Source organism: Microtus ochrogaster, linkage group LG4 (assembly GCF_000317375.1).
Source record: "Microtus ochrogaster isolate Prairie Vole_2 linkage group LG4, MicOch1.0, whole genome shotgun sequence".
NCBI classification, from domain to species: domain Eukaryota; kingdom Metazoa; phylum Chordata; class Mammalia; order Rodentia; family Cricetidae; genus Microtus; species Microtus ochrogaster.
The window spans coordinates 59109281-59125837 of NC_022030.1; the positions used below are offsets into that span (position 1 = coordinate 59109281).

At 46.2% G+C, this 16557-nt stretch overlaps 1 protein-coding gene and 1 pseudogene across 1 annotated transcript; both read right to left on the minus strand.

Annotated features, from left to right (window-relative positions):
- Window positions 1-5463: 5463 nt before the first annotated feature.
- On the minus strand, window positions 5464-6436 carry LOC101985271 (annotated as a pseudogene).
- Window positions 6437-13703: 7267 nt separating this feature from the next.
- On the minus strand, window positions 13704-14654 carry LOC101985551 (olfactory receptor 12-like). Its single transcript, XM_005361672.1, has one exon. It carries the CDS (start codon window positions 14652-14654, stop codon window positions 13704-13706), a length of 951 nt encoding a protein of 316 aa, XP_005361729.1.
- Window positions 14655-16557: the final 1903 nt, after the last annotated feature.

Genomic DNA, 16557 nt, shown 5'->3' on the forward strand with positions numbered 1-16557 from the left:
CAAAGCCAGTATGTGCAGTAGGATCAAAAACCCATTGCCATTGTTCTTGAGTTCTCAGTAGTCCTCATTGTCCGCTATGTTCAGCGAGTCCAGTTTTATCCCATGCTTTTCCAGACCCAGGCCAGCTGGCCTTGGTGAGTTCCCAATAGAACATCCCCATTGTCAAAATTTGAGTCAAAAGATATGTTTCTTTGGAGAAGAGGTGCTGCTTTTATTTCCACAGGAAATGAGAGACTCTGGATTCCTTCTGGGTCAAGAAATACCAGGTTCGATCAAGTAAGTCCTCCTGAAAAATCTCTGGAGGTACCGAATAACCCAGATGAGCCAATGCTTCAGAGCACCTCTGTGGCAGTGTCCTCTGAGTTCCACATCTAGAACAGCTCGAAGGCTGCTGGCTGGGGTGATCCAGCCACACAGATTCTCCAGGCAGGACGTGACCATAGACCTGAATTTTCTCAAGGTCCCTCAAAGATTGCCAGTGCCTCCAATCAACAGAAAATAGTCTAGAGAACTATGGTCACATTCCCTAAAGATGGGCCATTAATATTTATTCTCATTTAAAGGAGGTTGGGTATACTTTGTTACTGGTAATTGTCAAGAACTTAGCAAACAAAGAAGATTAAATTCAGGGATCTTGCTGTAAAAAAAAGAGGGAGGATATAGAAATGTGGTAATTCAAGGCAAGACAGCGTGAATTAGGTGCAACACTTTGGATGTACCATGATAGGATGCCTATTTTATTTGAATTTGTCAAATCCTAATGGACCAGATACTGTTAATATAATTATTGCCTTACATATTTGTATATAATTATTGTACTTATTGTATATAGTTTTTTAATATTACTTATAATCTTTTTATTTTAGACAAAAAAGGGGAAATGTGGTGATATTTTGTTTGTGGTCTCACAAATAAAGCTTGCCTGAAGATCAGCATGCAGAGCAAAGCTACTAGTTAACCATAGAGGCCAGGCAGTGGTGGCTCACACCTTTAATACCAGCACTCAGGGGAAGAGGCAGACAGATCTCTGTGAGTTCAAGGCCACCCTGGGCTAAAAGAGATTGGATCAGTCTAACAGAGAAACAGAGCCAAGAGGTGGTAGCTCACACCTTTAATCCCAGCTCTAATGAGGTGGAGATGGAAAGTGATATGGCTGGGTGGAGAGAGGATTATAAAGTAGGAAGAGGCTAGAGCTCAGGCTTCAGTCTGAGGATTCTTAGAGTTACAGTTTTGCCTGTTTTAATCTGAGGATTCAATAGAGGTAAAAGGTCTTTCTAATGGCTGCCCCCTTTACTTCTCCAATCTCTCAGCATTTACCTTGGTATCTGACTCCGGGTTTTTGTTAGTAAAATCAATTAGAATTCATGTTACACACACAGGAGTGGCCCTATTCATTTATAAGCAGCCCTGACTCCCTAATTTTAGGACACCCCTTGAATTATAGCTGGCTTCCTCTCAAGGTTCAAAAACAGTGGCATCATGGCGGTACCTGGAGAGGATGCAGCTTATAGTCTTTAGAGCTAAGCATATCATAATTTGAGTAGGAAAACAAGGAAGAGAGGAAGAGAAGAAAGAAAGTGGAGTGTGAACGAGAGGGAGAGCCTGTGGTTTGGAGGTGCGAGGGGTGGAGAGGTCTCTGAGGTAGAAATGCAGGGGAAGGTTTAGTCTAGAAAGGGAAGAGGCAGTCGTGATGGTCTCTCCTGGAGAGACAGAGGACAGAGCAGGGTAGCGTACAATCAGCATCCAAACCTGAAAGTAGGCAGAAAGATCATACAAAGAGAAAATTAAAATACCAAAGGCCTAAAATATGGGAAAATACAAGAAGGCATCCATGAGAAATAAAGGGTCTAGTAAAACATCTGACATTTCCCCTGAGGATGACATGATTTTTCCCTATGTAGCATGTTATCTGCCAGTCCTCACAGGAGGACAGGAGGACCACCATATCATCCACCAGGCTGCACGCATGGGCATGTGTGACCACTGACTGTGACCTCACACTATTTCCCTCCTATTTCCTAGGCTATTCTTTTGTGTCTTGCCACATCCTCAGCATCTAACATCAGAGCTCAATAGCCTCTTAGTTCTCAGGAACTGTGTGGTGGGAAAATGTCCCATTTGGGAATCCATCTGACCACACAAATAGTAAAGCACACTGCAGACTGTCTCATGACCATTTTTCTAGTAATTGCAGGTTTCCTTCTAGGTTCTCATTGGACAATGTTCTTCTAATCCTTAAGCCCACGTTACTTCTCATCTCCCTCCTACATAGGGGGGTCGAGACTTTTGCTCCATGGATAGACAAGGTCTCTGTTCCTATTTATTTTGAAAGAAAGGTCATCAAATGACCGCTTAACCACCACAAACAATTACGATAAGAAGGGTGATGAGAAGAAGAATGGAAAAACAGGGAGAACTAGGGGGCATTCATAAGGAATAAAAAGGCTCCCACTGACACTGGCTGAGATATAATACTGCTGAGGTAACTGCACAGACCAAGCACAGTGTCTGTACTATTACCTGAGAGATTCAAACAAGAGTGATAAAGCTGCTGGTGAACACTTCTAACTGTATCTTCCTCCTATCTATGTCATAAACCTGACCAGTGCACCTTATAGATCACCTTTCATTTTCATTTACCGAAAGAACTTCTTCGAAAGAAGTGTGTGACCCTCGTGGTGGCCAACTGTGGGGATGCCTGACCATCTCTACTGACACTTGGCTCTACTGTTTTTAATTAGTCACTACGTCTCTCTGAGTCTTACCTGCCTATCCCAATTTCTGTATGAACAGAAAGGTAAAGGAACTTTCTGGAAACAACCTCAAATGCAGAAAGCCCCTGGTAACATCATGCTAACTCTTTTGTCTCCACTCACTGAAGTGACCAGATTTCCCCAAAGTGATGCTTGTGACAACTCCAGAGCAGTCCTTGTGCAGTCATCTGTCTCCACTTCAATGAGGGTGTTAAATACATAACATAGATCATCTAGAATTCCAGTAAGTTCACAGGAGGTTTCAGTGCTGTTTTCTATCTTAGGTATTTGATAGTATTATGCAACTCCAGTGTCAAAAAGTATAGAGAAGTGAGCCCTGCTATTAAATAGCAGGCAAGCCGAACATACAGTAAGGAAATCATGGAAGGAGACCAGAAAGGGAAAGGAAAAAAAAACGTATTTAAAGATATATTTCCACAAAATTATCTATAAGGGAATTTTTAAGGCAGAAACTGAAAAGCAACATTACATACAAGGAAAAAGACACAAGATCATTGGTAAAATTTTTCCATTTACTCTCCAATCTAGATATAATAATGAAGTCAAGGAAAGAGTTATTCCTGAGAACCAGATACCAAGGGAGCTTCTCATGTTTGACCTAGCTTACAGGAAGAGCTGGAAGAGGCTCCCCAGATAGAAAGACTGCTAAGAAGCAGCACAAAGCATCTGATAAAATACATCTCCATTGGGATAAAGGAGAGGTTAGATGCTGCAAATGAGAAGGGTCAGGACACTAGAGAAAGAGACTTCCAAAAAGAGGAAGACTGGCCAGTGTTGGAAATTATGTGTGTTCATTAGTGTTCTGGTGAAGACCGGAGAAGGCCAAAAGGGTTGACAGTGTGGGTCACTTCTTCCCCTCAGCTGAAATAATGGGTTCAGCGTGTGTCAGGGAGTTGGGGACACATGAGAAAATTGGAATGTATGGAGAGAGGAAAGAATTGAGAGAATGTCATTAAACACAAGATGCATGCCACTCACAGGGCAGAATTTTCCAGAACTGTCCAAAGAAAGAAAGAATTTGAAACCAGGTGAACGAACATAAAATCAGGGAATATGAATCAAGTCTGGAGGCAGAGACTACATGGCCACAAGAAGAAGATGGAAGCCTGCAAGGTGTTCTAGGAGGGGAAATAGGAAGAAGTCTTCATCCCTGCTTGGAGGTCTGTCTCTGCAGGTTTCCTGAGCAGGAGCATCAGGGGACTGAAGACTGGGATCAGACACACAGGGCAGAGACACAAACCAGCCCATGTCTGGAGGGCATCTGGCTGGTGAGACACAGGATGGGTGTGAGGAACGGAGCCATATCCCAGAACAGCCAGAAGTGAAGGACCAGAGGGATGAGGCTGGGGAAAAGGACAAGGAGGCCCATTGAGGACTCAGGCTCAGGCTCTTGTCCAATGCCAGAGAGAACCTTAACAAAACAGAACGCCAGAATGTGCAACAAGAAAATGATGTTCTGTTGCAAAGAGTGGACCCTCTTGTTCATCCTGGCAGCCTGGCTAGCTTAGCCCTGAAATAATCACACAAGAACTGTATTAATTAAGTCACTGGTTGGCCCATTAGTTCTAGTTTCTTACTGGCTAATTCTTACATCTTAATTTAACCCATTTCTAATAATCTGTGTATCGCCACTTGGCAGTGGCTTACCAAGAAAGATTTGGTGTGTCTAATTCTGGTGGTTTCATAGTGTCTCTCTGACTTTGCTCTGCCTTTCTTCCTCCCAGCATTCAGTCCAGTTTTCCCCACCTACCTAAGTTCAGCCCTATTAACTAGTCCAAGGCAGTTTCTTTATTCATTAACCAATGAAAGCAACACATGAACAGAAGGACCTCCTCCACCAATGTCCTTTTCTCCACTTCTCATATTGTTGTAGCCACTGAGACTTCATCCCTACTTGGAGACATCTGTGGTGATCAGGGACCTTTTGACAGCAACAAACCTGTGAGGCCAGGTTTTAAAAGTTCCCTGAATTGTGACTCTAAGTGTGGCTTCATACTGCTGGAGGTTGAAGGAAAACATTAGTGTCAGTGCAATATGGGCTCCTCATGTGTCCAGCCATGCACTGTGATACACAAAGGGCAGCTCCATGAATAGAGAAACGTGGTGCAGGCAGGACCGTAGTCAAACAGTAGAGGAAGTATGCTATCTCTTTAGCTCGTCTGTGTACTAGATCATTGTAGTGATGGATCAACACACAGCTTCTCAGGGCCGAGGTCGTAGATGCTTAGAGGGAAGATCCTACCACACCGGCATTAGATTCAGCTATGACTGAAAAGGAAAGGGCCACAGAGAAATCTGTGGTGATGCATTTCACTGGGAGGTGTTGACAATGGTCCTCATGGTTGCCTCAAGGACTCTTGTCTTAATTCTGCCTTTTGTCAAACCAAAGTGAAAGTGATTCAGGCTGCTTCCAACTAAGGACCATTTGTTTTATTATGTCAATAAATGCCTCATTCTCATTTTTAAATGCTTGGAAGATAATATGCACTCATGTAAGATAGGATACAGAGTGGACAGATGGTTATATTCATGGATGAATGGGTAAACCTATTAAAGGATAGAAGAAAGGAATAAAGCAGGGATATTATAACTCAGAAAAGAGAGAAATACCATAATAAAGAAAAATAAAATAAAGACACCTAGTGTCTTCCAAGGAGAGTAGTTTCCTTCTATTATGCTGACATGATCCCTACTTGCCTCCTTTCTTCACGAGACAGTATCGCTGTCCCAGCCTCTGCAGGGCATCCTTCACATCTTTGTTCCGCAGACTATAGATGAGGGGGTTGAGCATGGGAATCACCAGGGTGTAGAAGACAGAGATCACCTTGCCCTGTGCCATGGATGCCACTGCTCCTGGCTGTGCATAGATGACAAATGCAGTTCCATAAAACAAGGACACAGCCATCATATGAGAGCCACAGGTGGAGAAGACCTTGTGTCTCCCAGATCCTGAATGCATCCTGAGGATGGTTACGGTGATGTAGCCATAAGAAACCAGCACAGCTAAGGTAGTGCTCACAATGATGAACCCACAGAGGCCGAAGAGCAGGAGCTCATTGAGAGCTGTGCTGCCGCAGGCCAGCTGGAGCAATGGGGGCACGTCACAGTAGAAGTGGTCAATATGGTTGGAGCTGCAGAAGGGCAGCTGGAATGTGAGGCTGGTCTGCACAATGGAGTTCAGGCAGCCTCCACAGTAGGTACCCAGAACCAGATGGGCACAGGTCATAGGACACATGGTCACAGGGTACCTCAGGGGACTGCAGATGGCCATGAAACGGTCATAGGCCATCACAGCTAAGAGGAAAGCCTCAGTGGTAACCAGAAGGGAGAAAAAGAAGAGCTGAGTGGCACATCCCTCAAAGCTGATGACCTTCGAGGAGGAAAGGAAGTTGGCCAGGGCATTCGGGGCAATGACAGAGGAGTAGCAGAGGTCGACAAAGGACAGGTTCTTGAGGAAGAAGTACATGGGGGAGTGCAGGCGGGCAATCCAGGGTGATGACCACAATCATGGTGAGGTTGCCCAGGACAGTCAGCATGTACAGGGCCAAGAAAAGAGCAAAGAGCAGGGCCTGGGTCTCTGCACCTCCCCCAAATCCCACCAGCACAAACCCCTGGAAGGACACTGCCGAGAGACTCCCATTTCTGAGGACTGCTGTGGCCATGAGTGGGGACAGAGGCAGAGGCAGATGAAGGAAGAGAGAGGGAGCAGATCTCAACGGTGCCGTCGGGTGTTCCACAGGCTTCAGGAGCCTGTTGGTGCCATGCTGCCCACCGTGAAACAGTTCACTAACTGCTTTGATCTCCTTCCGGTTGAGCTAGGATGACCTGAAAAGGGACATTTTCTTTGACTTTTAAATTCATCAGGATGTGCTGAACCTCATGGTTCAGTTCTGGGCAGGAAGCTGAACTATGGATCTGAGGCGGGAAAGAGGCTTCTGGAGCTGGGTGATTCTCAGGTACAGACAGCCTTCAGCATCAATAACACTGCCTCTGGGTTGTGTGCTCTCCACCCCCAGGGATATTCCTGAGTAGCACCATTTGATGAGCCACCCCTGAACCCCAGTTTAATCCTCTGTCTCACTCATGGACCATAAAATGGACATGACGATCTGATGACCTTCCAGAACTGGGTTGGGTGATCTTGTCATCTCCAGGCACTACTCGGGGTAGGAAAATGGCTGTCATCCTGAGACTGTGCCTATGTCCCCTGCAGGGCGCTGACCTCACCTAGACAGCTCTGACTCCAAGCCTGGTTTACAGTTGCAATCACCCTGCAGAGCCTCTGCTTGCTTGAGGTTGTAAAGGGTTCCTGCCAATCAGTCAATACGTGGTCAGTGGGCAATGTTGGCCCATGTTCTGAGAAACAGCGGGACTGGGGCTTATGCATATTTGGGACCTGTTCATGGCTTCCAGCCTGATTCTCCTGCCATCCCTGCTACGGTTTCCCTTCAGCTTCAGGGTTTAAATATGTTTCTCTTTCTAAGTTGAAAATCAGACAAGACTGGCCCCCGCCTAGTGCCTTATACCCACCCATAGTTACTTTCTTATCATCCAAGGAACTACCACAGTAGGACTTGAGCATCCTGTTTGGCACTGACTGTGGGTTACTACTTTGAAAGTCCCGAGATTGATGCAGAAGGCTGCTGGTGCTAGGAGCTTGGCTAGTTAGGGGTAGGTGAGTGTCTAATTTCTATCACTCTCGAGCCTCAAGAAAGTCGCTAAATGGAGTGGATTCAGTTTTTACAAAACCTCCCACTGCCATCCTCCATGTACCACATACAGTGGGGACATGGATCTTAGAGTGCCCCCTTTGAGCCTACCATCAGTCAACTTTCCCAGTGCAAGCTTAAATGTGTACAAGGGGCTTTGTGCTTACTCTTCAACACACCCACCAAGTATCTTGGTACTGACCACATGGGCTTTCTCTGTGGTAAATGTGATGGAAATGCCCATGCCACATCTTAACCTCTGCTTCCTTATGGAGCAAAGACAAGTCTGATCTCTGTTTGCCAAGGGTGCAGGGTGCCCACAGAATCAGTGGAAAGAACAACTGGTTGACTGTGACGTGAAGGGACAGCCTGTGCTCCCCTCAACCCTGCCCCTCCTGAGCCAGCACCATCACAACCTCTTGTGAACTGGCTGGACACAGAGCATCTTTCCACCTGACTACAGAGGCGAAGCTTTTGTATAAGAAATTAAGCCTATGGTCGTGGTTCCAGTACTACCAGCTCTGAACTGGGCTACACCACGGCTGTTCAGGACAGGAGAATTTCTGCTGTGGCGGCAAGCTATCTCTTCCTGCTGAATGCTGGCCCTTCTGCCTTGTAGCTATGGAGTTTCCTACATTTGCAGTCCTGACAGGTGACACACTTACCATTTCTAGGTGAGAATCCAGTCCACAGCAAGATTGCACAGCCAGCACCTGTCTCCCAGGGTCCTTGGGCTGACCAGGGTGGTCTTCACTGAAGATGGGCACCAGTCACTGCGTCTCTTCTTAAAGTTCTTTATGATTTTCTTGGCAGTGGAGTGAGCTGAGTGTGGACCTAAGTGGGTCCCTGTGAGGATCTGGTATGCCTGCTCTTGCTGTCTCAGACTCTGGTTCCAGTGAAGATGGAGGGCTCCTGCCTCTTTTGCCTTGGTTCCCCTCAGGTCCCTCTCAGCTGGGCAGTGTGTGCAGGATTCACTCTGCTTGGGAGGATTCTTTGCATCTGGCAAGGCTGGGATTCTTGGCCTCCAGTGTCCAATTAGGAAGACGCTGTCCTCTGTGATGGCTGGAACTCCACCCCCACCCCTGGGATCCAGAGGCACAGCATTGGCTCTGGCTAATCTCTTCCTCATTGCATCCTCTCCTGGCTGATTGACAGGAAGCTCTGGTCCTCAGAGAACCATCAGAAATAAGGCAGAGTCAGTTCAGAAGGACCAATGCCTTCATTAGAACAGTCATCAAAGCAGTACAGTTCGGCCACTCGCCTAGTCCTCCCCCTGCTGCTCCCATCTGCTTAAAGAACTCAGCTCCTTGAACCACATACAATTCCTGCTTAAAGGAACTCAAAATCCAGGCCAGTAGTTAGTCACAGCTATCTGCTCTAAGGGAAAGCGCATCTTCCAGACTGCAGTGACCCCATTGTTTCCCCCAGCTTCTGGCCATGTGTCCCCCAGATGATTGCACACCCGTGGCTTTGGTTGGCATCGTCCTACAGCTGGATCACAGTATCACTAGCCCCACACTTGACATCCACCCTGATAAGACATCAGCGCTCACATCTTTTAATAATTTAATTTTCAAGCTAGGTACATATGTTGAGCAGCTTCCCCCTCCCACCCTTATACCCACACTTCACTTAGTCGGCAACCGCGTGGCTGCTTCGCCTTTCCCCAGACAGTCTGACTTCCACTTCTGTGACATGTGCACACATGGTCTGATGTGCCTATATAAAATCTAGGATCCACAGATCAGAGGAAACATGGCTCTTGTCTTAAGTTACTTAATATGATTATGTCCATTTTCTAAGAGATGAAATAGCTTGATTCTGCTTATGGTTGGTAAAAATTCTACTGTGTGTGCACACCACAATTTCCTTGTCCGTTCCTCTGCTGCGGGACACCCAGGTGGGTTGCATGGCTCGACCATGATGACGGGCACTGCAGTCAGGAGTGATGTGCGAGTGTCTCTGGGATGTGTCGGCCTAGGGTCCTTCAGGTCAATACCCAGGAAGGCTATGGCTGGATCATGTGGAAGACATGTTTTTCGTTGTTTGAGAAACCCCCATACTCACTTCCATAGTGACTGGACTAATTTATATTCCCATCAGCAACATATAGGGGTCCCCTTAGGTCTATACTAGCATCCTTTTTTTTTTTTCTTTTTTTTTGCTTTTTCGAGACAGGGTTTCTCTGTGGTTTTGGAGCCTGTCCTGGAACTAGCTCTGTAGACCAGGCTGGTCTCGAACTTACAGAGGTCCACCTGCCTCTGCCTCCCAAGTGCTGGGATTAAAGGCGTGCGCCACCACCGCCCGGCTTAGAATCCTTTTTTAAAAAAAAATTTCTTAATGACTCTCAGTAAGACAAATTCATTTCTTTAACCAAGTTGTCATACTCTGAGGTAAGATTTTTGTCTTGGTGTTTTTCTTTTAAGATTTATTTTCTATTTTATGTGTATTTGCCTGCATGTACGTATGTGCATCCCATGTGTGCAGAGCCTCGGAGGCTGGAAGAGGGTGTTGAATCTCCTGGAACTGGAGTTACAGATGTTTGTGAGCTGCCATGTAGGTGCTGGTTCCTCTGCAAGAGTACCAAGCGCTTTTAACCACGGAACCATGTCTAATCCCTTCCCTGTAGTCTTACATTTCTCTGATGGCCAGTGAAGTTAAACATCTCCTGTGTGTCTATTGACTATTTGTGTTCCATCTTCGGAGAAATGGCTCTTTGTTTCATTTATTGATTGGGTCATTTGATTTTTGTTGATACATATTTCTTTCTTTTTATTGACTGAGAATTTCATCCATGAACATAATGCGTTTTGCTCAAATCTACACTCTATCTGGTCCCCTATCCCCACCATCACTTTCCCTTGCTACTTTATATGTGCTCATGTGTGCTCTCTCTCTAATTCTCTGAGTTCAGTTAGTGTTGCCTGTATGTACATAGGTGTGGAACCATGTAGCTTAGGTTCTGTTTTGGCTTTTAGTGTTTGTCATATTCTAGATACTAATCCTGCTATATTAATAATTTGAGAATATTTTTGATTAACTGTGTCCTTGGTGTAGAGACTTTTGCTTTGTTTGTTTGCTTTACTTGAATGAGGTCTTATTCATGAACCGTTGCCCTTATCTTCTGAGAAGCTGGAGTCTTCCTGAGAATGTCCTTGCTGATATCTGCATTTCTCATGGGTCACTTCTGGGTTTGAGGCCTCTGTCAAGCTTGTCTTTGTGGGTGACAAGGGTACTTCCTCTTTGTTCCTCTAGTGACAGCCAGACGGACATGATCCATTCCTTCCTGGCCTGGAATATATCAGGGACAGAATCATCTGTGCCTCTGCTGTTTCTGCCATTTGTGTCCTATAAGTAGCATCCTAAGTTCTGTAGCAATCAGCAACAGTGGTACTGTTTCCTGTTTCCCTTCAGAAGCATGGAGTATGTCTCTGCATGGCACATGGAGGCCTGGGTTTCTCATCCCTCAAAACCAGTTGCTCTCCACCATCCTCATACAACGTGTCTGGTAGACAAGGTGAGCTGATTAGCGAACACATCTCTTCCTCTTGGTGAGATTGTACCTGTGTTCCTGTGTCTCACATGATTACATTTATGTTTCTGGGAACTCTTGCCCTAATGCTATGTCCTTGGACCTAGCTCTATGAGAGTTCCTAGGCTAACCAGGCTCCACCATGACTCCCATGATAGCAATGGAAACATCTGAGCCCAACATGAAGGAAACCCCTACCTGGGACAGTGTTCCCCATATTGGACAGTCTTCCCCAAAGTTCCTTGAAGAACAGCTTAGGGTCACAGCCATCATTTGCCTCGGTTTTGTCCTCCTGATCATGTTTCCTTTTTGGATAAAACAATATATCTTACTCCAGGGTGATTCCCAAATGTTCCTGGGAGGATGGGTGAGTTTCCTTTATGTATTGCCCATTTCAGCCAACTAGTTCTCGTGGCCATAGCTATTGAAATATTCATCTAATTAAGTTTTCATTATTAAAAAGCATATTTTTATGTTTTATTTATTTTTGAGAATTTCATACAATATATTTTGATTATATTATTTCTCCTCCCCCGACCCCTTCTAGATCCTCACCTCCTTTCCTATGCACCCAATCTTGTATTTTTTTCTCTATCTTAGTAAAAACAAAAAACCCGAACAAAACACCGCCAACATCAACATTTCTACTACCATTTCAGTTTGGCTTTTCTTCAGTAATTCTACCTTTTCCTTGAGTTCCGTTTGCATGTCTTGTATTGCCTTCCTGACTTCACCCAGCTTTGGTTTTGTTTCCTTGGAGTGTGTCCATGTTGTCTTTGAGTTGTTCAAATGTAGTTATCAGTGTTATTTTGAACTCTCTGCCAGGAAGACCTTTGAGGCCATTCTCACTGGGGTCCATTATTATAGGATCAGTCCATTTTGGAGGAGACATGCTCTCTTAGATCTTGGCGTTGTTTCTGGTTTTGTACTGGAAGTTGAGTGTCTGGAATTGGCTCATTGAGTGGAACTGTGGGCCTGGGGACTGTTTATTGGTCAGCAGGGTAGTTAGGGGGAATTGCACAAGTTAGGGGAGAGTCCATGGGATGCCTCACCCATTGGTACTAGATACTGTGCAGGACAGGGAAGTTTGGGCCCAGTAGTGTGGGTCTGAGAACTCTCCTCTTGTCAGCACTGGGAGCTGGGCAGGCTGGGAAAGTTTAGACCAGGTGATGGGACCTAGGGATGCTTTACGTTTTGGTGCTAGGGGTAGAGTGATTAGGGTAAGTTTGGGCAGAGTCTCGTGTAATCCTTAAATGCCATTTAGTTTCGCTATTGGTATGTGTCTATGATTTCTTCTTCTTCTTCTTCTTCTTCTTCTTCTTCTTCTTCTTCTTCTTCTTCTTCTTCTTCTTCTTCTTCTTCTTCTTTTTTTTGGTCTTTTGAGACAGGGTTTCTCCATAGCTTTGGAGCCTGTCCTGGAACTAGCTCTTGTAGACCAGGCTGGCCTCAAACTCACAAAGATCTGCTTACTTCTGCATCCAGAGTGCTGGGATTAAAGGTATGTGCCACCACCGTCCAGTGTCAACTACTCTTCTTATTGTATGTATATTTCTGTGTGATACTGACACAGAGTTTTGATTTCCCCCTCTCATATAGAAAATACCTCTACCTGGGTATTTCCTTTCTTTTTCTTCTATGTATTCTAAAAAAAAATTAAGTCAGTTATTCAACATTGCCACCTCAAACCATTTTAGCTACAGTACAGAGATGCAAGAATTAGTTTCAGTCTGGCTTGGGACTGTTTCAGTAAGGTTTACTTGGATTGCATAACAGCAACAGCAAGAGGTTTTAAAATGAACTGAACCAAATAAGTAAGTAATTCCAATGCATTCTGTTATATCATAAGCTTGGACTGAACGTTCATATAGATATGGGCAAATCTACTTAGCTGTGTTGGTGTCGTGACCAAGGTTCCAACTCAGAGGTTGCCATACATGCAGGTGCTTCTAGATGTTTTCTGTGGATAGTAGTTATCTGGTGTTTACAACATAAAAGATCTTCCCCAAAAGGATTTTGATATATTAAACTACTATCTAAAATGAGAGTTCACATAAAATTCTCTAAAATTCTCTTTAGTTCATAACATAACAAATTTTAAGGCAGAAACCCCAGCTCCAAGCAGCTCCAATGGGCTAGGCTTGGCCACCTGTTCCAATATGCCACTTAGAGTCAAGTGATGCCTAGAGTAACAGAGAGGTGGTTTGATTAACAAAACTACATGGTGGAGAATGGGCAGCAAGGTCTAGTGACCAAAGTCCATTTTATGGGGTATTGGCATGAATTTTAAGTTGAATGGGACAGGAATTGAGAAGAGGACACGCGGGGTAGTGTGGTTGGTCGTGCTCATCATGGGGGCTCTCTATTGTAGTTCTACAGAGTGGCCTAAGAGACCCCTTGCTGTTTGGAGGGAAAGCTGGCTCCCAGGGGGTGATTATTTCTGCTCTGAGAAGCAGCCTCGTCCTCACGGATAATCGTCCTAACTCAGTAGTGTTTAGCCCATGAGACTTCGCTGTTCCTGAGATACAAGGTAATGGAAGAAGGCGAATAAGAACGCAGGAAGGAGGGAAGCGTACAGGAAGTTACCCAGAAACAAGCAAGAAAGCAAGACTTAAAACACACAAGCAACTCTAGTGATGAGATGAGCATTCCACACAACCACGCCCTTCGTCCTTTATTGGCCACATTCCCTCACACAGCTGCATGTCGCTGTCCCAGTCTCTGCAGGGCATCCTTCACGTCCTTGTTGCGCAGGCTGTAGATGAGGGGGTTGAGCAGGGGGATGACCAGAGTATAGAAGATGGAGACCACCTTGCCCTGCTCTTTAGATGCCACGCCACCTGGCTGGCCATATATAGCAATGCCAGTTCCATAAAACAGGGATACGGCTGTCAGGTGGGAGCCACAGGTGGAGAAGACCTTGTGCCTGGATCCCGAGTGCATGCCGAGGATGGTCATGGCGATGTAGCCATAGGAAGTCAGGATGACCAATGTTGCCCCCATTAGAATGAACCCGCAGATAGAAAACATCACCAACTCGTTCACAGAGGTGTTGGCACAGGCAAGCTGGAGCAGAGGGGGCACGTCACAGAAGAAATGGTCGATGCGATTGGAGCTACAGAAGGGAAGTTGAAACGTGAGGCTGGTCTCCACAATGGAGTTGAGGCAGCCTCCACAGTAGGCAGCCAGCACAAGGCAGGCACAGACTGTGGGGCACATGGTCACTGGGTAGTGTAGAGGACTACAGATGGCCACAAAGCGGTCATAGGCCATCACAGCCAGGAGCAGCGCCTCCGTCGTTCCCAGAAAGGAGAAGAAAAACAGCTGTGCAGCACAACCAGCAACTCCTATGACTTTGGAAGAATAGAAGTTGGCCATGGCTTTAGGGGCAATGACAGAGGAGTAGCAGAGGTCAACAAAGGACAGGTTCTTGAGGAAGAAGTACATGGGGGAGTGCAGGCGGGCATCCAGGGTGATGACCACGATCATAGTGAGGTTGCCCAGAACGGTCACCACGTACAGGGCCAGGAAGACAGCAAAGAGCAGGGCCTGGGTCTCTGCACCTCCCCCAAATCCCACCAGCACGAACCCCTGCAAGGACACTGCCGAGAGACTTCCATTTCCGTGCACTGCTGTGGCCATCAGTAGGGACAGCTAAAGAGTGGATGATGGAGGCAGAAAGGAAACAGTCCTCATCTCTAAAGCCATATGCCCCTGTGACATGCTGTCCACAAACCAAGAGGCCTGGATCTCCTTCCAGCTAGACCAGTGTGGCCGAAAAGGGGACATCACCTCCAACTTAAGTTACTTCCCGAGGATGTGTTGCATGAGCCCTGTCTATGCAGAGGCCTGAGTTGGGCTGTGGGAATACAGAGATGGTTTCTGAGCTGAGTGAAGCTTAAGTACAGACAGCCTTGCAGTGTGCCCACACTAAACTTTGAGTTGCTTGCTGTCCACCTCCAGGGACACTCCAGAGTGGTACCATTTTTAAAGACAGCCCCCAATCCAATCCTGCCATTCCATCTTACTCACTAATCATAGAATGGATAAGAGAACCTGCTGATATCCCAGAAGCTGGGGTAGGTAACTTGTCATCTCTAGGCTGGACTCAGAGTAGGGGAACAGCTCTCTCTAGGTTATGCCCATGTCCCTGCAGGATTGATGATCTCAACTCAGCATCTCTGACTCTAAGTCAGGTGGGCAGCCTCAACCAATGCACAGACTCTGCTCCCTTGAGGATGGGAGGAGTTCCTGCACTTGTCAAGATGTTGGAGATTGTGGGGAGAGAGCAGCCCAGAGCCGTGTCCTGACAAATGCCAACATTGGGGCCTACCCATGTTTAAGACATGCTCATGACATCATACCTTATCTTACTGCCAGATCCTGTTCTACTTCAGCCTTGGGGCTTTCAAGGAAGGATGCTTGACAGGATCCTACTTTCTCAAATGGATGCCTGTGCCATCAGTACCGCCAGCTCCTGACTTCTACCCCAAATCTCCCACACCTCATCATACTCTTTTATTCAAGAATATTACAAGGTCCCTCCTTTCTAGAAGTTGGGCTGTGTGAACCTTTCATCTCCAGATGAAAAGAGAACAGGGGATAGTCCTTCCCCGACTGAGATTGAGACATGTCTGTCCCATGCAAGACCAAGTCTTTTTATTCTGGACATGGAATTCAGTGGCCATCTGTGTATGCCAGGGAATTCCAGTCAATGTCTTGGTGTTGGATAGAACCCAGAGATGAGACAGCCCAGGTCTATCCTCTTGGGTCCTTGATTTATTGGTGACATCCTTATGCCCTCAAAACTGCTCCTGCTGCCAACTCTGCTCTGTACTTACTCAAGATAACACTCTTTCCCATTTGAAAACCAGATAGACTAGCATCTGCCCAAATGCTCTCAAACCATTCCTGGCCACTTTTTCCTATAGTGCTCACAGCACTGGAAGGCCACGAGTGTCTTGAGTGAGGCTGACTGTGGTCACTACAGTACCGATACACACAGGACCAAGACAGGAAGTGGCTATGCTGAGGAACTTGGGTAGACTGGCGTGATGTCCAATCTCTATCATTCTGGGAGTTAGGAACGTTCTCTGCTCTGAGTGGGCTCCTTTTCCGTGTTCTGTCCTCTCCTGTACGGTTCACCTTCACACAGAAGTGCTATGGTAGCTGGGGGGGGGGGCTTCTGAACCCACCATGCTCTATAAAGCTAAATTTCCCACTGTGAGCTCAAGGATATGCAGAGAATTGTTTTGTGCTCACTCTCTTGACACAGTCCCCAGGGATCACCAGACACACACACACACACTCATTTCCATAGTAACGAGTGTGATGCTGAGAGGAAAGCTGGTCTTTTGCTTCCTGTTACCCCCAAATAAACTTGATCTCTTCAGCTTGCTCAGCTAATGACAGCTGTGGGGTGGGAGGAAAGCATGGGCTGGAAACAGTTCTTCACTGGGAGAGAACTGGGTGGCAGTGATTGTGAAGGAGCAGCCATTGCACATGCCAGCCCCACTCCTCCAGAGCCAGCAGCAACCATTGCACA

Excerpts from the sequence above, each read along its gene's own strand:
- LOC101985551 (XM_005361672.1), bottom strand. The coding sequence starts at position 14,654 with ATGGCCACAGCAGTGCACGGAAATGGAAGTCTCTCGGCAGTGTCCTTG.